Raw genomic sequence first — 22,684 nt, 5'->3', positions numbered from 1 at the left:
ACAATGTCATTAAAACTAGCATATGAAGAACTTTGCTCTACACAGCACTGTTCAATTTTCTGCTATATATTTTACCATATTTACTAAAGATGGATAGTCCTAAGAAGATCTATGGATCTAAAATACAATTCAAAGAGAATAAGTGAGGCATCTACTGGCACTAACATGGAGAACTATGTAAACAGAGGTCTGCATTACTTTCAGTGTTAGCATCTTATTTTGATCCATTTTTACTTTCCATGGAAACACAGAAGCTAGCAATATTAACTTTGCAAATACCTCAATGCTCTATGCTTTGTGTTAAAGAGCAAGAGCAGATGGATATCAAAGAGATAAAGTGCATGAGTAAGAACGTCTAGGCCATAAGACAGAACAACCCCTCTTTCTGGATGTCCTAAGCTTCTTTTCAGATGATTCAGAAATCCGTGGAATTTCTGGGGACATCACAGGGAACTTGAAAGCTGCTTAACTCTAGGGTCAGGCAGATACCCCAAGCTCCTTAACCACATGACACCATAAACAAACCTGTTGAGGCTAAACTCATTGAGCTTCTTCCCTGGTCCAAATAAGAATCTAGTCTTTATATCTGCTGCAACTTTGCCTACTAAAAATGGAAATCATCCCCCTGTACCATATCACAATCCATTAAATGGAATTAAGGGTAATATTTTTATGAGAATGAGCATTTGTGGACCCATGCATATTAAGTATTCCAATACAGACAAGCTCTGTGTTTGATTTAAAGAGCAAGAAGGTTTCTGGAAGCCAAAGAATGCAATGATGCAAGTTCATATAAAGATATCAAGAAGTCAGAAAATTACCTGGAAAGTGAACTGTATTTCTGCAACCATCTTCTGAAGTGCTGACCGATCAAAATGGTGTAACACTTTACTTGATGTCACAAACTTCAGAACACTTTGACTATTCCTTTCAATCAGGGACAAAGCTTTCTTACAGTTTTCTTGATATGCTACCAGATCCTGAAACAAGAAAACAAAAAAAAAAATCTCTCTTCCAGAAAAGTAGGGGGAAATGTATTTTGACGATAAAACACAAACGTGGCCTAGGCACCACTGAGAATAGCTTAAACGGGACATTAGGGAGGATAATACAAATACATAATTTTCCTATAGAACTCAAACAGAACTTCTTCCATGAAGGGGGCAAAGGGTTCACAGAATATGGGACCATATAGGTAGTTGTACAAATGGGGGGAGGGATTATCTATTCACAGTCTACACAGCAGAACCCAGTGCCTCTGTATAGTCTGGCAGAATGCCATGGCTTCTGAGTCTGCACCTGGCAAATCCATTTAGCAGAAATAAGCCATTTATTTAAATTAAGATGGTTTAAATTGTGGTACTACTCAGGGCCAGATAGAAAGCACTGAAGAGGCCTCATCACTGCAGATCTGAGACCTGACTATATACAGACAAGGCAGGATTTGTTTTGGCAGGCTACACATTTCAGCCCCAAACTGGATTGATTGGCCAACATAGTCCAGATCAATTTTTCCCTCAAAAACAGAATTCAGCATGAAATGCTAATGAAAGATGTATGTATAAAAGAAAAAGGAGATACATTTTGATCAACTATTACTAATTTATATACACAGGGAAATCAATGATGCACACAACATAGTCCTAGAACCATAACATTCTCATATATCCTTCAAGATGAATTCTATCGACCAACACTCAGTCTTTGAAATGACATCCTCTTCTTGCAAACCAAAAGGAAATTTTAAGGCTCCATGTGAATATATATTATCTACTCAGAAGATGTTAAAGTTCCTATCATACATAATGGGAATGTCCATGTAAATCAGTGGGAATTCTTGAGATCTCCCAATGAAGTCCCATTGTATCACTGATCTTGTGGGCAATAAAGTAGAAGCCAGATTCAATTCCCAGTGGCAATTAAAAGAAAATTTAAATGCCATTGAAGTCAATGTGAAATCAAGACTATTATAGTGATATCTCCTTTCAATTTGTATGGGTTTGTGGGTGGTAGAAGCTGAACATTGGAGTGTTTAACTTTTGCTAAGTGAAGAAGAAACACTCCTCTCCAGTTATCACTGCCCCCCTTTCCCCCAAACTGGAGTCCCAACAATGTAAGTCTTATATAACTGCTTACAGAGGTTCTCTTACAATTTCCAGATTTGGCTGAGGGGAAGGAAGGGGAGTATTGTTGCTTTTGTTGTCCTTACCTGGTGTTTTTGTTTAAAGACAGCTACAGGTGGCACTTCAGGATCTGGGACTGAAATTATTTCATTGACTTTCTCAAGAGACTCATAAAAATAGGTAATATGCTTCTCTAGTTCTTCTAGTGGAGAGAGCAGCTGCTGAGACTCATAGAGCATGGCAGGACAATATTCCTTAACCTTTGGACAATATTATAAAAACAGAATTTAATTACCACAAACATAATGTTAAAACTCACAAATTGTTAAATGATCTTGCACTGAGTGATCTATATAACCACCCACTCTTTTAAAGTAAATTGACCATTAAAGTGTATTGTAGGATCAAACCTAAAATATTCAAGCCCAGAGATAGTTTAATATATATATTTACACTTCTATATATCTACCGTCCTTACTGGAACCTATTTAGATATAGGCTCAATTTTATTAAGCCCCTTAAATTAGGGGCTGGTGGGTGTTTTGCCCCATTTTGATTTGATACATAGTTAACATATTGCATTGCAGAAAATGTGTTTCAGTACCCTGCCTAGCTGCTCTTTGATTCCTTTCATAGTTGCAAACATTTCATTGACTTCTTCTTGGGGAATTTCTTTTGTAACGAGCTGTGCTGTCTTTGTAATCATCTTGTACTGTGCTTCCATGACAGGCATCTTCTGTTTAATACCCTGCAACACATATTTCAACAGGTATAATTATGTGTTCATGTGACACATCAGCTTGTTCTCAGGATGGTTATAGGAGATAGAGCCAACTCTCAATTCCTTTCCATTGCCTTAATGAACATAAATCAGGTCTAGAACACACTTGATAAAAGTGAATCAGAAGGACTGACATTTTCAATATTCTCAACTAAAATTAGGCATTCGGTCTACCTTATGTATGACAGCGAGCTCAGAAAAGCTCACTATCTTGAGAATGTATCCCATACATGTCCCTCATAGAATGAAAAAATTTGGTTTACCTATAGTAATATTACACAAAAAACTCAAATTGTACCATCTGGTATGACCAATGTTGATAATATCTAAAAACAATCAACATAGCCTCCATTAAAATTAAACATGCAACTAATTCTGTCCTGTAGGAAAAAGGCAGAAAGGGAAAAACTCACTTCCAGATCTTGGACAAACATTTTGACATTTAGAAAGGAGACTTCTATAGGCACAGAAAATTTCCCATTGGCTCCATCAAGAAAAGCTGACAAAGTGGCTACTCCATCCAGATATTCTCTTCTCATTTTGTCCAATTCATCTGCCCGAGCGTACTACAAGAATGAAAAAAAAAAACAAAGAGCATATGAAAAAATGTGACAGTACTGCTGCCTATGACTCTTGGAAACATTTTTTTGTTTGTTTGCATTTTATTCAGCATCATTTTAGTAAGCTTTTAAGCTAAGCATCCAGACAGAATTTTTTAAGAAAACCCTTTAAAATAAACATGGTCCTTTCAGGAATAGGAAAACTTGTTGAAAATTACACAAATTCAAAACTACACTGTTCACAACTCTATCCATAAAGCAGTATTTAAACATTTTTTAAGAAGTGGATTATTTGAGACCCTCTTTTCCACATGGTTTTTAAAACAAACTCTCTGCTACCTTCTCATAACTTACCAATTCCTGAAGGTCCCTTTACTCTGAAGCTTCAGGTTTCACCCTTTGCTCGCTGTGGACCCTGACAAGGATGCACATATTTAACTCTAAAATTGAAAGAGTTTCTCTCAAAACTCAAACTGAGTCTGGCTAACTTTGTGGGCAAAAGACCAATAATCTCCTGGCATTCTCAGTCTCTATATTTTAGCATCTGGTTTAATAATAAAGAAACTCTGGCACAGGGCCTCTGGTGTCCTTCACATTTCTTGCATTAGAAAAACTGTAAGACTGAAAAGCCATAAACAGCAACAAATAAAGATTCAGTAGCCTCTGAAATTCAGTAGACAGGCAAAACAGGTGAAGGTTAACAAGGTTAAAGAGGGATGGGATGTCAGAGAACCCACTGTGAACTGGAGTAAAAGAAGGACTTAGGAACTGCTAGAAGGAAGATAAAAGATGGGGGGAAAAAACAAGTAGCAAAGTTGTTGGAAGGTCACAGAAATTCCTGGGTAGCAGGAGATGGAAAAACACTTCAGAACGTACAGGGAAGCATTCACACTTTGGAAATTACATTTTCCAGAGTGTAAGCCACTCTGTTCCTCACTAACAATTAATAAAACTGTGCTTATATTATAAGCAACTGTCTGGAGAACTAAAATAAGAGCCATATACTGTATGGTGAGAGCCTACTGCATGCAACTGGACTAATAATGTGAGTAAAAAGGACAAGATTTAGCCTCGGGTAAGTTTTTTAAAGTAATTAAAGGGGAAAATGTTGCTAGCCAACTACTAGTAATAACTTCATTTCAGATATTCTAAATTATGTATGTGAATGGGGCAGGCATTTATATACAGCTGTATCTCATACACTTTCTCTCATTTAAATAAAATTCTTAAAATGGCATTTCTTTCCTACCAGTTGAGTCTCTTTCTTCAAATGAAATTTGCTATATCATACATTTTTTACTAAACAAAATAAAACAAACTAGGCAAAAATGATTAAAACGTTGTTTCTTTTACCCTGTGGTCATTAGAATTAAATGTAGATCTCTTTCCAATTCATAAAACAAAATCAAACCCCCTTGAGCATCCAGAGAGTGTATCCAATACTTTGCTGAAAGTTACTTTCACGCTGGAGTTAATGTTCACCTGAGTTTACGTTTCCATACTTGAGTTAATGTGTTTTAGCTACAATTAAAAACAGACCGCAGGGCTGTGAAATAGAAATTACATTACCAGAAAGAACTAAGAGACAGCAGACTATCAGAAGAAAGGGAATATTAAGGAGAATTGAGTAAGGGAATATTACTACCATTAAGAAGGAGAGGGAGTTACTAACACCTGTGAAATGAAGCCTTTAGAAGGAATCAGTTAGATTATAAAACTATGGAGTTAAGTGAGTCCCTCGCTGCTGCCTGAATAGAAATACTGCTGCCAATGCCAGGTAGTTTGTTTAAAACTTTGGGTGGAGACAGAACCAAGGGGAGGTAGCACTACACACCCCCTGGACCCACCCCTTGATGTCAGCATGGCTTTGGAGTTCTTTTTAAACTTGCATGCTCCTGCTGCTGACTGCTTTTATCTTTACAATAAGTGGGTACATCTCCCATTAAAAAGCAAGGGCGGGGGAGCAGAGTGGTTAAGGTATTTCTCAATGGCTCCAGAGCTGTGAGTTCAAGCTACACTCACAAGTTGTGCCAAAGAGCATCTTCAGCCAACCCAGCTGTAAATTGGCAGTTGGTCATTCCAGCTGAGATGTTAAAGATGCCTGTGTGTTGCTGGCTATAGAAAGTGGCAGATGCCCAACCCTCCAGTAGAGCAGGGCCAAAGAGCATTGGCCAAATGTAAATAGATGACTGACCATTCAGGCTGGGAAGGTAATGGATGTTAATCACCTCATGCCCTTGTGCATTGTTGTCTACAGGAAGTGGTAAATGGCTCACTATGTTCATACAGACTATTGGGGTTTTTTGTTCATTGGCTTTTATTTCTGTCTCTATGTCTGTATCTACTCATCTCAAAAAAAGACAGAAATACAGTGACCTTTTCTTTCTGCTGGCATTTATAGAAAGAATTGCATTAGATATAGCCTAAAGCTTCCTGGAAAGTTGTCCAAGCAGCCTTCATTGGGCCCCACAACATAGCAATGCAGTAATGATAGTTTTAAAACAGCAATCATAAAAATGCATACCTGCTTAACCTGCATGAACAGCTCTCTCCATCTTCCATTTAGAAGTAGTAATTGCTGTTTAAGATCTCTGGAAATAGTTTCATCACAGGTTTCAATAAGAAAGTTACCAGCATCATTCATGGCTGTGTGCTGCTGGATCCAATGAGGTAAATGTCGGAAGAAGTCCTAAATAACAAAATACAACAAGCACCGTAACATTTTGCATAAGTTTCATAAAATAAATTCAAGTCACCAACTACAGGCAAAGATAAGCCTTTTCCTTTTAGGCACTAAAGGATGCAAAGTGTATGTCTTACATTGCAAATTTATACCTTAATGAACTAGCAAGATAGCCTGCTATTTTAATGGAAGGAGAGATAGTCTGCCTGTTGTCTATAAATCAGTATCTATACTTTACTTGGTAGCCACACTTAAATCACACTACTCTCATTCAAATTTCTGAACTACTAATTTCAGTGGGCTAGATAATAGTCTGAACTATATGCTTGCATCTAGTAGGAACTGCCCTGTCCTACCTTCCAAATCCTGTACAGGTTACCTGGATATAAGGTCCATGGGTAGTGAAGTAAACACTACCCTATTTAACTATTTACTCTCCCATAAAAGCAGGTAAGTGAAAAAGAACCTGGGGGAAAGAAGGTGGCGCAGGGAGTGAATGAATGGAGCCTCTCTAGCATGCTGGTCTGCCCAATGGAATATGCTTTTGTGTGTATGAAGCGAAGGCAGGGTTAATTCTCAGTTAGTACAGAATCCTTAACAAATGACTCACTATCCTCCTCTTCCCTCTCTCCAGCCTAAAAAGAAGGGAAAACCAAAGAAGAAATTGGGCACCAGACATCTGATTCTAAAGTACAATGACTTCAAGGGTTGCTCCTGTAATGTTGCCATTTATACAACGTCCTGGTGGCATAACTATACAAGAATAATCTAAGCTCATTTTATATTAGCAATCTCAAGGTTTCAAAAAGTTACATCATTTGTTAAAAACAGGTGATTCAGATTTCATAATTTACCAACATTCATAACACTTCCAGTATGGCTACATAGAAAATAATAACAAGACATACATTAAGTTTTCATTGTTTAAAGCAGTGGTTCTCAACTTTTTTAGACTCGGGCCACTGCTCGTAAAATGCCAGCTCTTAGTTTTTACTTGCTTTTTGATTACAGACAAATAATAAAACAGTTCTTCTTTTGCAAAGAACTCAGAGACTTCAACAGGTCAGACTGTTTGCAAAACTATGGATTCCTATCTGAAATATCTGAGTTTATAGCGTGAAACATGTTTGCATACCTAATAGAATTAATATTACATAGCACTCTGCATCACCTTTTAAAAAAACTCAAGGCACCCAAAGATGTCATGGCACCCTAGTTGAGTATCACTGGGCTAGGGAGGTGACTAGGGACTATTTTATTTATCATTCCTCTCAATCCATCAGAGATGTTCTTTAAAAAATGACTGGAGCCCTAGCTTCTTGATGTAATCTACCCACATTTTGCTTTTCTCAACAGTGTCCCCTCCTCCTGATCCTTTCCTTCCTATTTAAGATCCTTGCTTTCTACAGTCCATTCATAGCATTTGACAAACCAGTCTCTCTCTAAGATGCCACCCTACCCTGCCTTCTGTCTGGATTTCCTCACAACCCCTTCCAGGTGCCTTACATAAACCTGCAAAGGGAGGGGTCTAGGCACACTACTGAGGTTGTGCTGAGACAGATCAGAGAGACTGTTGCAACTGGGTACATTTACATGTGCACTTTACTGCACAGTAGACTAATTATATCTGCAGTAAGGTATTACAGTCTATGGATGCGCCAGTATCAGGGTGCAGTAAATTAATTAACGTGTGCCATAAGACAGTACTATTGGGGATAGCGCTATCATACGGAAGTGTAATTAACTGTGCTGAAACACCCATTGAAGATGCTGACATTTCACCTGGTCAGCCCAGCCAGCTGGGGGCTTGCTCTGCCCCAGCTCAAATTGCTGCTGTCTCAGGAACATATGTAGATGCTGCACCCAGAAGCAGCTGACTCCCGCTCAAATTGCCCCAGAGTTTATTGTGTCACATTAACTGCACATATAGATACATCCACTGAGACGATATAATATTTGCAATGAATGGTGGTAACCACCTGCAGATCCACTTGCAAAACACACAAGATTAGTGGGTGATTTTCAGTGGGCAACAAATCTGTTCTGCCTGACAGAATAATGCAGTGGAATTGCCATCAGAAACTCCTCAGAAAGGATTTCCCTTATGTGCATTTGAAATTATTGAGCCATATTCTTCATGGCTACTTACTTTCTAGTGGTTGCTGGTGTTCCAGGAAGACTGGATTATTCTATGGTAAGACACACTGTTGTATTTCGACTATTTTTAGAGAACCCATGTAAATCTACCCTAGTCATATTTGGGCAAGTATCCAAATGATGCACTAAAAGGTTCAAGACAGAATCTCTACAACTAGAGATTATCAACAGAAAGCCAGGAAGGTCATTTCATTTTAGCTTTCCAAGCAAAATAATGGTACATATACAATATTTGAAATCAGTCAGAGATAGAGGAAAGAGGAGAAAGAATGATGGTGCAGTATGAAGCTTTCACGGCCAATGTTTGGAATGCACCATAGTTATTGTGAGCAGTGAAGATAAGAGAATTATGCTGGACTCCTCAGTTAAATCCTAGTAAAATCCTTATTTCACACTTCAGTATTCTGAATTTTTACACATGTTATAGAACCAATATTTTAAAAATGCTTTATTTCATATTATTTATGGTATTTTATCATTTTAGTCCACCTGCAAACAATGCTGCTTTGTCACCAAGAACTGAACTGTACAAACCTCAGCAAGAAAGTTAAAGCTAATAAATTATAGAAGCCTATAAAAATATCAAAGACAAGTTTCCCTATTTAATTTTGATAGTATCTTAAGACCTAGTACTTCATTTTCAAAGTGTTTCAGCACCACATGTGAATTCTGTTACCCATCAGTACACTGGGAACAGAGTCTTGGTCAGTGTAATCTAAGGAAGAAAGTCAAATGTTGGGGAAAATGCATTATATTTGTGTGTCAGAACATTTTATTTTTTGAAATGGTGCATATTTGAAATTGCCCACAGACCTGGGACATTAAAAGTACTCAAACAACTTCCCTGTAGATGGATTAGTGAAAGGGTCAGAATGTGGGTAAAAGTCAGAAGGGAGTGAATTTATCATATTAATATCAGCAGTGATTATGTAGTATTATATACACACGCTCATGTTTTTATTTTAAAAATCTGCTTTAAAATGAAGCTTTAAAACTCCAGACAAATACAGACTAATTTTGTCTAAAATATTCATACACAAAGAATATACTGGTACTTTATCTCACAGATGATGCACAAGCCCCACATACATACTGCTGAAGGCCACGTGCTAAACTGTATATATCATGTTTTCTACCATCTCAGCTGCCCACTAATCAAATGTATCAGGACTATTCACAATGGCCTGAATTCTATTTCCCTTTCCATGCCTAAGTGGCAGTTTTCCAGCTATACAACTAGTATTTTTGGCACTTACGTATAGCTTGTGATTACCCGTGCATTGTGGATATGTGTGTGTGTAGAATAAGCATGCACAGTATACTATGCACTGGCAAGATAGGTATTCTACCACATATGAGCGCCCATTCTGGACACATAAGTGGAAGTCATGAAAATAAATTTGGCTAAAAACCCATGACTGAAGTGTATTAGGCACCACAAGAGAAAGAGGGCTAACCTGTGGGTGTAAACTAACAGCTGTGCAGCTGGGGCACTTACCCAGGAAATAATAATCATCTTTTCCACTGCTGTGCGTATATGTATGTACATGTGTGTACCTCAAAACAATTATGATAAATATATATATATATATATATATATATTCACACAGAAAGTGGGATAGGAATCTGAAGTTCTCTGATGCTGGAATTGGGAGAATCATTATATAGAGATATGTCAATTTACCTAGCAGCTAAAATTACTTTCCAATTCTTAGCATAGAGCCTCCTATTTCATCAATAATTTTTTGTTAAAACACATAGATAACTCATTTTCTAAAATTTCTAAGCTTTAACTCCTCACCAAACCCTGATAAAAAGCACATCCCAAAGCTGGATTAAATAACTACTTATGCCTTACCTTTTTGGCTAATTCAGGCTGATTCAGCATTTTTTCAGCATCCTCCAGCCAGGCTTGTAGACTGGCCACAGTGCTGCTGTATCTGTCCCAGTTAGCAATCACTTCTTCTAACATGCTCCTTACACTTCTCACCTCTACTGACAGGTTCCTCCACTGTGCTGTTGTTTCATTCATGAATTTCATTACATTTTCTACTTCTTCCACTGAAATACATATAGCAATGGTGAATATTTAAACATGAATTAAAACTTTTGAGCTGAGGGCTACCATGTTTAGAACTATTTAAATGAGATGCATTTATTAACAAAAATTCTAAAATATTTTAGTATTTTTTTAAAGAAATAAAACAGGAAATCATACTTTCTTCTCTTTTCCTTTTTAGGAGGTTAGATATACAGAGTCATACTGAAGGCATAATCTCATGTTAATGCAACATTAAGACCAAGGAATTAAGCATATATTCTATGAATTAAGATATGCAAAAAAATGCCAAGTTTCCCATATATTGTTGATTTATGCTCTTGTTGTTGGTTATGTGTACTGTTGACAAGTTTGTTTTTTTAAGGAAATAAAATACTACCCAAGTACAATACCAGTGCTTCTCAACCAGGAAGTTGTGGCATCCTAGAATCCTTTCAAGGGTGCCACAAGCTTCCATGCATTGTTAGGGCCCCTCTACATGTGCATGACAGGAGGCATGATTGTGGGATCACACATTATATTCTATCATCCCTAATTGCTGGTGCAGGGGGAGCTCAATCCTGGGCAAGTTCCTGTGGCTGAGAGTCCCTTCAGCTGCTGAGATCTCCCAGCCATTGGAGTGTACCCCCCACTTCCCCTCCCCAAGGCTGGGAGACCACAACTGCTGCTATCTCCCAGCCATGTGGGGCTCCATGTTCCCTTGGGACTGGGAGACTGCAGCAGTGCCCTGTGGCTGCTAGGACCCAGAGTCCCATAGCTATGGGCTCTGAGTCCTGGTACTTATGGGGCACTGCCAGGACCCAGAGTCTTCAGTTGCTGAACACTGCCAGGGCTGAGGGGCCCTCAGCTGCAGGGCTCCCAGCCCTGGCTCTGTACAGTGCACTCCTGTGGCTGGGAACTCAGTCAGCTGACAAGAGTCCCAGCTGTAGGGGACAAGTGCAAATTAAAACTGGACAGCAACCAGCTATAAAGTTAGTACATATTTTTGAGGGCTAATTTTAGAGCTGGTTGGACCTTTTAATGCATCATAGCAACTTCGCACGTATAGCTGGTTAATTGAGCAATACCTGTAACGTACAGAGGGGGTCTTAGGTGTACAAACATGATTTACAAGATAAATCCATAGATTTCAAGTAGGAAATCTTAGCATTTAAAATATTCTGGCCTGGTGTGGTTTTTCTTAGTTCTTTGCAATAGAAACTTGCTATATTATTTTTCTGTATTCAAAAAATTAGTGAAAACTAAGAACCTACAGTTTCCAAGAGTTGCCTCAAATCTAATGAGGAATGTTTCATGTTTAGTGAGGGGTGCTTTGGGTCTAAAAAGATTAAGAACTACTGCACTACCCCATAATACACAGTGACTCAGCAAAGTACTTCCATTTACAAAACATTCAGTGAAATTTTACTCCCATTTGTACCTGCATAAATGTAAATTGATGCCACTGAATTTTTGTCATAAAAAAAAATCACGTCCATGACATGCTTAATTTCTCAGATATATGAGAACTCATTGGGAACTCAATAAAGGACAAATATAATTTCTCCTTCACTGGAAGGCTGAAGCTACAGGCTGACCCCAATACAGCAAAAAACAGCAAAAATCTTTATTAATAATCATTGTTGTTCTGATTACTATTAAATATATGTTCTACTTATTTTTGGAGGGAGTTCTGGTTTTTCAAATAGAGAGGGGGAGACTAGCAAAGCATAGGTGGTCTAAGCTTTCTATGCTTTTTCAGTTCTCAGACACTAATCACATTCTCACATCACCTTGAAGTTACCTTGCTCTTTCTAAGTTGCAAAGCTTTCACATGTACACAAAAAAGAACACTTTAACAATTAATACTCATGTTCTCATTGTATCTTTCTAGTATTTGTGAGGTCAATACAAACACAGATAAATCCATTGAGTTTTAGTCTGACTGGATCCCAGATGACTAACTGAGCTGCAGTGCACCTGAGCTACAGTGCACTGAACAAAAGGATTGCTGGATCCTAAATACAGGAAATCCTTTAAAGGGCTATCAGAGTCAACAGTGATTAAAGGGTTACCTGAATTGCAATATATACAAGTATTTACCTGAGCCATTAGCTTTGGCATACATTTCAGCTGCCTTTTTCAAGATCTTGTATGTAACTTCATACTGCTCAAAGAATCTACTGTTTTCAATAACAGACTGAAAAGGAAAAAAATGGTTAGAGGTAAAAAAAAATCAAATGCTACGCAGTAATAATGAAGCTATTTTCCTTGAATTACTATTACATGAAGACCGGGCTTTGCAAATTGCTGTATTGTTCTTCTGTTCTTGTATGAAGCAATATCCTGAATTCCTCTTGGCATTAATAATTAATTATGAAGAGTCTCCTTCAGCGAGTTTCTTGCCTTTCCAATACATATTTTTAACATACTCTGAGGTCAAGGTGATAATTGCTCTTGCTGGAATTTGTAGGGATTGACAGGCCAGGTACAGACATTACATTTGTATAGGTCTTAGTGATCAGAAACTAGTTGAAACCCATAACAGAACAGAAGTTTGGCACATATAGACTGGTCGAACCTGGCTTAAGACAGACCTGGATCAATGTGCACTCAAACTTAATTGATTTAGGTTAGACTGATGCATCAAACTTTAGTGCCAGAGCTGAGTCAGCAGAGACCCTGTCCAGCATAAACCCTTTCTGCAGCCCTGTCTCCTGCCTCTGGCCACCTCTCAGACACCAGCAGGCAGTGCAGGGAGAAAGGAGGTATCTGTGTCCCTTTATTAACCCTGTCATGAAGCATCTCATGACATACACACATACCAGGCATGTGTGAGCATTCTCCACTCCTCCTGCCACATCATCTATTAGCCACAGGCATCTGTCAGTTGCAGGCAGGCAATGCAGGACAGGGGAGTGCTCACCCATGCCCAGCAGCCCGCTGTATGGTGCTGCACCCCTTCACAGGCTGGGGGAGGTCTATTTAGCTCAGTGGCAGGCCTGTGTGTACATTGTAGGATGCTTCATGATGGGGTTCATGCAGGGATACAGATGCTTCCCTTCCCCTGTGCTGCCCTCCTGCATCTGACCAATGCCTGTGGCTGACCAATAACACAGCAGGAGAAGGGAGGAATGCTTACCCACGCCAGGCACCCTCCCACCAAAGGGCAAACACGTGTTGCTCACTACCAGTCTAAACTATCAGATTCACCCAAAGAACCTTGTCTGCCAGTCTAAACTATGCCACTTACAGAAAACTGCATAACTTAGATTAATTCTTGGGCTTTTTTAAATGTCTGTACTTAGGTTTAGAATTCAGCAAGGTCCAAAGACCTGACTGAAGAGTTATTATTTATTATTCAGTAAATAACTCTTCTGCTGAGATCTAAGTGGAAATGCATCAATACGAAGCCTCTGTGTGGTAGTGGGTTTCACTCTAAGAGAAGAAACATATTCCTTTATCTCTTTTTCACCTCTTCTGAAACAGGTGGAAAGTTGCATTAAAGAAGCACTGCATTGAAAGAGGCTGCTTTTTCCAAGTGCTGTATAAGGTTTTACCTTTGGGATTATTTCAAAGACTCTTGTGTCCTGCTTTGAACTTTTACTTCTAACCAGAGCTGATTCAATAATTTATAAGAAGTGCTAGAGTCAACATTTTTTGCTTCTTTTAATGAATAATCTGCTTGTTTTTTAAAATATATTTTTCAAGAAAAAATTGTCATACACCTTTAATAATTTTGGTTCTATATGAGGAGTTTCTGCACAAGCAATACATTTAAAATATCCAAAATCTGAGCTGTGTGTGTTAGCTATTATTGGCCATACAGCTCACATGTTACATTTCAGTTCTATGATGGGACGATTAGTTGTTAAAATCTAGTATCTGACGTGAATATTCTCAGAGGGCATGTCTACACTGCAAAAATGACGTGTGGCAATCATAATCATATGAGAACTTCAGCTCTTTCCAATAACTTTCATCCCCCTTTCAAATACGTGGAAATAGAATGCAAAAGTAGGCAATATTGTTAAAGCAAATGCTGCTGAAATGCTGAAAGAATTTTTTTGCAAATATTTTGTAATATATATCTAATTCTGTTTCTGCCTGTTGGTAGTTCTGATGCTTCAGATTGAACACTATTATGTAGAAATATTATATTGCCAATCTATATTTGGGAAACTTAATTCTTTATGTATTTGTCCTCAGTTAATACTGAAAACTGAAAATAAACAAATTAAAATTATTATAAATTAAATAAAAATTATTCTGCTCAAAATGTTGCATGCACCTGTCTCAATAACAATGAACAATATCTGTCAATATTTTAAATAAATCAAGTAAATACTTTTTGACTTTAAATTAGCCCTGCAATGTAGAAGCCATTTTGTCATCAGAAGCACTTTTTGCCATTAGATGCATACTGAAGCCTCAGCACAATTTTGCAAAGTACTACAGTTCATGTAATTTAAGCATGTAATTCTGTAAAGTAAATGGGAAAATAAACATTTGAAAAGATAAGCATCTATTTGTTAAAAAAAGAAAACCTAATTATCTCATTTGATCTTCAATGGTAATTTAATTTGTTGGGCATGGACAGACACACTTACATGGTTTTAAGAGGGCAGAGACTTACAGCTTGTGGGGATATGTCAGCTAAATCAGGTGTGACTGTTTCAGTTGCCTGCTCTTAACTGACATTAAATGAAGTTAAACTGTAAAACTTACCCAGAATGAATAAAAGGGAGTAAATAAAAGAACAAAGGTTTAGCTTTCATTTTACATAAAATAGAGGGGACATATGGAACAATTACCTGGGATCAGATGAACTGTGGTAAATCTCCACCCTTTTAGAGCAGTATAACTTTTTCATCAATTTATGTCCTTTGACTCTTAAGAGAAGCCTTTCAATAGTCCAGTCTTTGGAAGCAGAATATTATTGCTATCATAGTTATTACTGTCCTATAAATAATACCCCTTCAATCTATCTAATGCTTTTGTTTAAACTGATTCTACAACTGAATTATTTTTAGTGTGAGATCTAAATTCCCTACATTAAAGCATTTGAAGGTAGGGAATACAGAGCATAGGCAGAGCCCAATATCAGCTTTGTACTCTTTCCTTGGCAGCCTCCTCCTCACATGAATTTCTCAAAGTTGTCATGGCTTAAGGCCTGGGATGGGAAGTACAACTGAACAAATGAAGAAGCAACATTTGTCAGTAAATACCTAACGGTTTTAGAGATGGTACATAGAAAGCATCCAAAAGGGCACAATTTGAACCAATGTGAGAGTGATGTTGTAGCTATCATGGTCCAGGAAATATGAGAGAGGCAAGGATTTTGTGGGTGATATCTTTTATTGGACAAATTACATGGTTGGGATAGTCTTAGACATGCTTTTCAATACAGTATATGAAAAAACGGTTTTCCAAAGCAGAAAAGGAACAAAAGACATCATACATAAAAGCTGCACAGCAGGGGAAAATATTCTGGCTTAAAAAGACATAATTACTTGTATATTAACATACTTAATTATGTATGCAGATACTTTGTTTTCAGCCTTACATCTCTCATTCCTTATAGCTATCATTACTCAGAACTTTTTCTTTAGCTTCACAGACGGACTGTGCGCTATCCTTGCATGCTGCATCTCTTTGGTTTTAACAATGGAAACTTTGCATGCAAATTGATTTGCAATTCTACCTATGAACTGCAGATACGTGGGCTTTCAAATCCCAAATCACTTCCCAGTAAGTTAGGGTTGGGGGGCAGATAGTTAGCACTTCTAAGAGCTGAAGGCACAAACAGCATTATATTCACTCTGATATCCTCATTTTGCATCTCAGAGAGGGAATCATCATATAACTGATCCCAAAGTTGCACTACTTTGTAGAGGGGGACAATATCCATACTTGGTAATGCTCCCTGTTTCTCTGTGCAGAGTCTTCATTTGAATGAAGACTTGCATCCAGGTAGTGGTTGCTGATGGAGCGGATAATGATAAGAAAGCTCCACACCAGCTGTCAAGTACAGGGTTTCACCAGCATTTCTTTGTCAGTAAGGGAATTCCTCCTCAAAGGAGAATTCAGCCAGCAGCTTACTTACAAAAGGTGGGTAATTTCTTACCTAGCTATCACATTTTGTGGCTCAGTTTTTATTATACACATTCAGAATCGGAACAATTTACTAGTCATAACAGGTGAAAACATTAGGAAGTGATCAGTGTGGAAAGATGTACCATGTCTTCAGCCCAGATTATATCAAAGGAGGTCAATCCTCCCCTTGTGTATACTCTTTATGCAAAGTCCCTTTTTAAAAGTGCAGTCAGAGAAAACTGGTGACTAACAAATTTGGGTTTTTTCTCTATAGGCCCTTAGACTCCTTATTTTCAGTCATTTTGAATGTGTATACTTCAAATAATCAAGAAGAAAACAAATACTTACAATATAATTTTGTAGAAGTAACTCAACCGACTCTCTCCTCCCATATTTGATAATCCATGATTTTAACTTGGATTCTGCAAGAACTAGGAGTGACAGCAGCCGGTACTTCAGTTCCAGGAATTCCATTTTCAACAGATGGAGCTCAGATGAAGAGGTAACAAAATTAAACCTAGGAATGAATCATACTGTAGTAAAACAGTGCAACATTCCGTACGTAGGAGAAACTGAGAGATTTTTTTTAGAGGCTCAAGCTATTGTGTTATCTGTGCTATATCTTTCTAACATTTGATCTAATGCAAAACCTGCAGGCATATTTAATTCTGTCTGGTCAACACTCTGAAGGCTGCTCATTTATAGCAAACATATTTTAAATCTGCTTATTCAGAGAAGTAAATAATCAATTTAGGTATATGACTAAATTATTTTCATGACCAAGTCATCCCTCTTCCAATTCTTTCATAAGCATCACAAGTGTTGTTATATAATATTCCTTCTTCTGCTAAGTAATAACATACTTGGTAAGAAAATATATTCCTTTTTCAAGTCCCACAGTGTATTTAAGTTGACCCCCAGCACTTATTAATTACTATCAGGCTGCTCAGCATACTATATACTGAATATGTTATTATACATATTACAACGTATATATTATATATTATATAGGAGATATGTGTATACAAATACTTTACCTTTTCTCAACTTGTACATGCAAAGATATAAAGCAAACAAGTTCCTTGTCATTCACAGAAGATGTTTAATGTAAGATTGAAAATCTTCTTACCTTTCTGCCATATCCTCTAGCTGCTCAGGTGGAACAGGCACTCCATTAACAGACCTAGCCCGGTGGATCTCTTGGAAGGTCTTTTTGTGACCATCTACATTTTTCAATAGATCCTGATTTGATTGAAAAAAGAAGAGAGAGAGAAAGAGAAAGAGAGAGACAGAGAGAGAAAGGGAGAGAGAGACAGAGAAGGCTCACAGTAGGGTAGTAACTAATAAGCACAATTTTAAGGCTGCACTGATGAGTCAATGTAGTTAAGTATTTGATTGTGCTGTCACATTTGCATGCAAGGTTATGCCTATAATAAAAGCTTTTACAGCAGCTTGAGAATTTACATAAGGAAACTACCTTGTAGGATACTCTGCTAAAGCTGTATCTAATAATTATGGCACATTTCAAAACAGATGACACACACGCACTGCCTCAACTAAAGGTTTAAAGAGAAATGAATTCTCCTATTATTTCTGCAGCCTTTACAATAAGTTTACAATTATTCAAATTACAAGTGTAAATAATATTGCTAAATTTACTGTTTACAGCCGTAGTAGATACTAACCTTTTTAATGTATTGCTTCATATATTAAGGAATAATGTCCCTACATAAAACCAGAAGATCTAGAGCTCCTTATGTAAGTGCATATTCAGTATATAGTGAACTCCTGACTCTCAGTATCACAGGGTTCAGTGCTTGCATTCTGTATGTTATACAAACCAACACCTAACCTGTATGCTTGTGATAAGATGTGAACCAGCGTAAGCCTTATAATAAGAGCACATTTAGACTGTATCTAAGCAACACCGCTTCAAAGGCTTTACTGGAGATTACTTATTAAAATGAATGACTGGCAACAGTCTCCAAAGAGGTATCCATAACGATAGCATGTCAAGGCTTCAGAAGGCTCCCAGAATGTGAGACAGGATAGTTTTGGTACAGTCTTTTGGAGAAATTGATGAGTAGGATATTGACAAAGAAAATCATGTGGAGTTGCTTCCTCCCCACCCCCATCCCCACCCAAGGAAGTGGAGTAAGCAAAATGCAGACTAATAAATTGATCTACAAAGTCTACCTCTTCCCAGAGAGTCCTACACAATACATTCTGATGTTTATACAATGTACTTACTCAAGTCAACGAATTGCCTTCCCCATTCCCCATTCCCCATTAGCTTCTAGCAACCTCTCTCTTTTCAATTACCTCTCTCTTTTCAACCTTGCCTTTTCTGGAAGAAAGCTGGCTGGGAAGGGAGATGCATCAAGCTTTGTCAGGCAATGGGGAAATTAAATAGCTTCCAGAATCAAGAAACTCTCACCAAAGACAACCTAGCCCCTTTCTTGTTTAAAGAAGGGAAGTTTGTTTCTTCTGACTTCATTTGGCCCTGTACAGCATAAGGAGGAAAGTGTTCCCTAAAATATAGAAATTGATGCCAAAATATTTAAGACCAAATTCTATTAGGCTCTGTCCACATAGATGGTACTTATTTACAGTTGGTAACTCTTTGTTCCCTGCAGTGCAGACATATAAGCATACAGTCACATGCCACGCATGATCAACACACCTGCACATATACCTGGGCATAAGTCCCCCCTGGCAGTGGAGGAGGAAGGGCCTCTTATATTTTAGCCCAGTGGTTAAGGCACTCATGCAGTTAGTAGGCGACTAGGGATGATTTGATCCTGCATTTCATCTGACTTCATAGTATAGTACTCTAACTACTACACCACATAGCAGGTATTACTTAGTATTCACTCTAGCACTGAATCTGAGCTACTATACCCTGAATTTAATACTCATGAAATGAAATGAAGGGAGATTGATTGGCAAGTTTGTACTCCACTAGGAACAAGGACCCAGATTAGAATCCAAGGCCTGTTTCCTTCTAGGGCAGCAGCCATCTCACTGGGCCAGATAGCTTCTTGATCTCTTCCTTCTGGTCCTATATACTTCCCTGTCTCAGTCCCAGAAACCCATCTTCAAATGTAGCCCCACATGTAAAGATTAGAGCATTATTCTGGGAAGTCAAAGACATAGGGGCCTAGAACCTGGCTACCTTACTTCCTAGACAAATGCCCTAACCATTCAGCTATTGGAGCTAAAATCCAGGAGGATGGTCCTCAAGTCCCACTACTCATAGGTTTTTGTCTGACTACAATTTTGTGATGTACATATAATTTCGGTTTGTGTACATAGTTGCATACATGCTTAGCAATTATGTACTCCACTACACATGTTCAGTATTAATATGTATATATACAGTATGTGCCCATTCTCCCTGGGTAACAGAGAATAACAGAACTGCAAACTGCCTAAGTGCCAAAACCACTATTTATGCATCTGGAAACCTGCCATTAAGGCACATAAAGGGTAATATATTTCCATCTTCTTAGGGCTCTGGGCTAGGGACAAAAGTTGCACAGAAATTGGTTATAAGTGATCAGAAACTGGTTTAAACCTGTAACAGATCAGAAGCTCAGTCCACATGAATCAGTTTCAAAATGGTTGCAATGGGTTTAAGATAAACCTGGTTGAATGCAGTATCAGACCTAAATGATTTGGGTCAAACTGGTTTATGAAACTTCTGTCCAAGACCCTGTCCTGGTTCAAGTTAAATCACAGTCCCCCAGCATCCCAGCATGGTTTCCAGCCCTGGGCCGGTCTGTGCTGTCAGTTCCAGAAAGCAGGGCTGGCCCCACCCCTCTGCTGCCTAGTTGGAGCAGTGAGGGCTGGCTGATAAAGTGAGAATTGTGGAGGCAAACCCAGCTGAGGATGCAGCCCAGTCTGGGGTGGGGGAGAGAACTGCCTGCCCCCCCAGACAAACCCCAACTGGGGTCTGGGACCAGGGAGGGAATTAAACACCCATTCCTCCACTCAAACTTGCTGTTAGATGCAACTGTGGACTACAAATCCCAGAGGCACCTAGAAGCAAGGAGAGGAAGTAATGAGCAATCCAGCAGAGTCTTGCTGCTGTACTTCTGGGCTGCAAATCCAGAGACCTTGGGGGCGGCAGGAAGAGGAAGCAAACACACAGCCAGAGAGCTGTGCTCTAGCACCCTCCAGCTTCTGGCCTGAGCTACATTTCTTGAATCAAAGGTAGATGTCTGTTCACTTCTGTTTCAATTTAATCTGTGCACCTTAGATTAACCTGCAGAGGCTGAATCAATTCAGCCTCAGGCTTTTTGACTGCCTGTACTTAGCCTTACACTCCAAAACCAGCAATTTACAGTTCGTCCACAAATGAACTGCAAATTCCATGAAAACTAGCCTGGATGCAATGTATTGCCGATACAGAGCCAGTTATGGTCCCCATGCTGCAAATCATTATACTCACATTTAACTTTATGCCTTGGTTTCAATATAAGTCTCTGCAGGATGCATTCTAAGCAACTTAATGTATTCTGTATTAACTAGAACTTCAGCATGGCCCTACAGCATAGCACTATCTAAAACACCCTGGGATAATCCACATGGATAATGTGTTAAGATCAACTAAAAAATAAAAAAAGCTTGCTGGAAAGAGTTATAAACAAACTGAAACACTGCTGTTTATTAGACAAGAAGCAAGTAAGAATTTTGCATACTTGATTAATACAACAAAAGTAAACTCCCACAGTCCAGAAAGTTGATACAATTTCTACTAATCCTTCTCATGTTGTCTTTATGCCATTTGCATTATATCCAGGGTGTGAAAAATCAGCCTGACACCTACTAACTTAAGAACTAAGCTAATTTCTCATAACAGAAATTCCCAGTTCTGCCACAGCCCCCGGGATTTTACAGTGACCTGCAAGGTAAATAAAACTGAACTTCTTGGGGGGGTGGGGGGGAGTGGCATTGTTTGTTTTGTTTCTTCATGATATGCAGATTAGGGCTGTAGGGTTTATATTTTCAGAAAAAAGAAGAGCGTTCTGCTTCTTACTTTCAGAGGGTCCTGGTTTTTGTCTACATTATAAAATAGGATCTTGAATATTTTGGAAAACTAGTGAAATTATAGCATAAGAGAAGAAACCTTAATGGATGTAAAACTGACAGAGTCCTTGAAAATGTTTCAAAGAGCATTTAAGGGGAAAGAGTAAATATCTTAAAGATTCAACACTAAAGAAGTTGAGATCTCAAAATAAAGCAAAAGCTGTGTTATCTGGCACTTTACCAACCGGAAAGATCTACTAACTGGCATCTGTCAATACAAAACTTCCTTCCGAGGGACACAGCAAAAGTAAAACCGGAAGTCCCACTTGCAGTTTTGCCACCACGGGCTGAGTTCTTGTTCTTCTTCACTTCTTCCTTGTAGACCACGGCCCAGGGCACAGCAGCCTGTGTGGGGCCCTCCTTCCTATCCTTCAGCACACTGATACCAGAGAGTGAAAGCCCTGGTGCACTGGATGCAGTCTATTTGATTAACCATATTTGGTTAAGCATATTTGATTAACTGGCACCCCCCATTCCCAGGAAATGTCAGATAACATAGCTTTTACTGTACAGATCTTTAAGACAAGCCCCTGTAAGTCTTCCAGAACTTATGCTAGATGCCCCAATGCAGTCAAATCCAGCACTGATAATCCAGATATTTCCAAAGCCCCTTTTTTGTTATTCTTGATATTTCCAACATCTTTTTCTCCTAAGAAACTTGTCAGGCCTTAATATACTGCACTGGGTATAATCAATAGCAAAGGGTATTATTGGAACTTTTAGAGTGCTAGAGCAGGGGTGGGCAAAATACGGTCCATGGGCTGAATTCAGCCCACCAGGCCTTTCTATCCTGCCTGTGGGGCCCCTAAAAAATTTAGAAAATATTTATCTGTCCCTGGCTGCCTGTCAAAGGTGACAGCAGCCTGGGGCAGTAGGACCCAGGGGAGACATCAACAGGATGCAGCATCCCAGCTCTGCCTCATTCCCAGCCATTTCCTTGCCTTCCTGACCCCGCACCATGTGGCTCCTAGATGCATTGCCAAACTGCAGAAGCACAGTGCCCACACTGGTACCCTGGGGGCATGTGTGTATAGGGAAGGACTGTGTGTGTAGAGAGGGACTCTGTGTGTGTGTGTGTGTGTGTGTGTGTGTGTGTGTATGTAGGGAGGGAGGGACTCTGTGTGTGTTCATAGGGTGGGTCCCACACCCACACCC

The 22,684-nt window shown here is 38.8% G+C and overlaps 1 protein-coding gene across 1 annotated transcript in view; it reads right to left on the bottom strand.

Moving 5' to 3' along the window:
• Positions 1–22,684, bottom strand: part of SYNE1 (spectrin repeat containing nuclear envelope protein 1) — a 514,523-nt gene that overhangs the window by 320,588 nt on the left and 171,251 nt on the right. The window contains exons 13-21 of the mRNA XM_019550064.1: positions 17,568–17,680; positions 16,787–16,955; positions 12,446–12,542; positions 10,163–10,365; positions 5,989–6,153; positions 3,318–3,470; positions 2,728–2,871; positions 2,210–2,383; positions 822–980 (exon numbers count right to left, since the gene is read on the bottom strand). Of these exons, the coding sequence (XP_019405609.1) occupies positions 822–980; positions 2,210–2,383; positions 2,728–2,871; positions 3,318–3,470; positions 5,989–6,153; positions 10,163–10,365; positions 12,446–12,542; positions 16,787–16,955; positions 17,568–17,680 (1,377 nt within the window). The remainder of the gene's footprint in view (positions 1–821; positions 981–2,209; positions 2,384–2,727; positions 2,872–3,317; positions 3,471–5,988; positions 6,154–10,162; positions 10,366–12,445; positions 12,543–16,786; positions 16,956–17,567; positions 17,681–22,684) is intronic.

This window comes from Crocodylus porosus, unplaced genomic scaffold (assembly GCF_001723895.1).
Source record: "Crocodylus porosus isolate Cpor-Errol unplaced genomic scaffold, CroPor_comp1, whole genome shotgun sequence".
Taxonomy (NCBI): domain Eukaryota; kingdom Metazoa; phylum Chordata; order Crocodylia; family Crocodylidae; genus Crocodylus; species Crocodylus porosus.
Note: the sequence above shows the minus strand (reverse complement) of the source record. Positions and strands in the feature narration are given on the sequence as shown.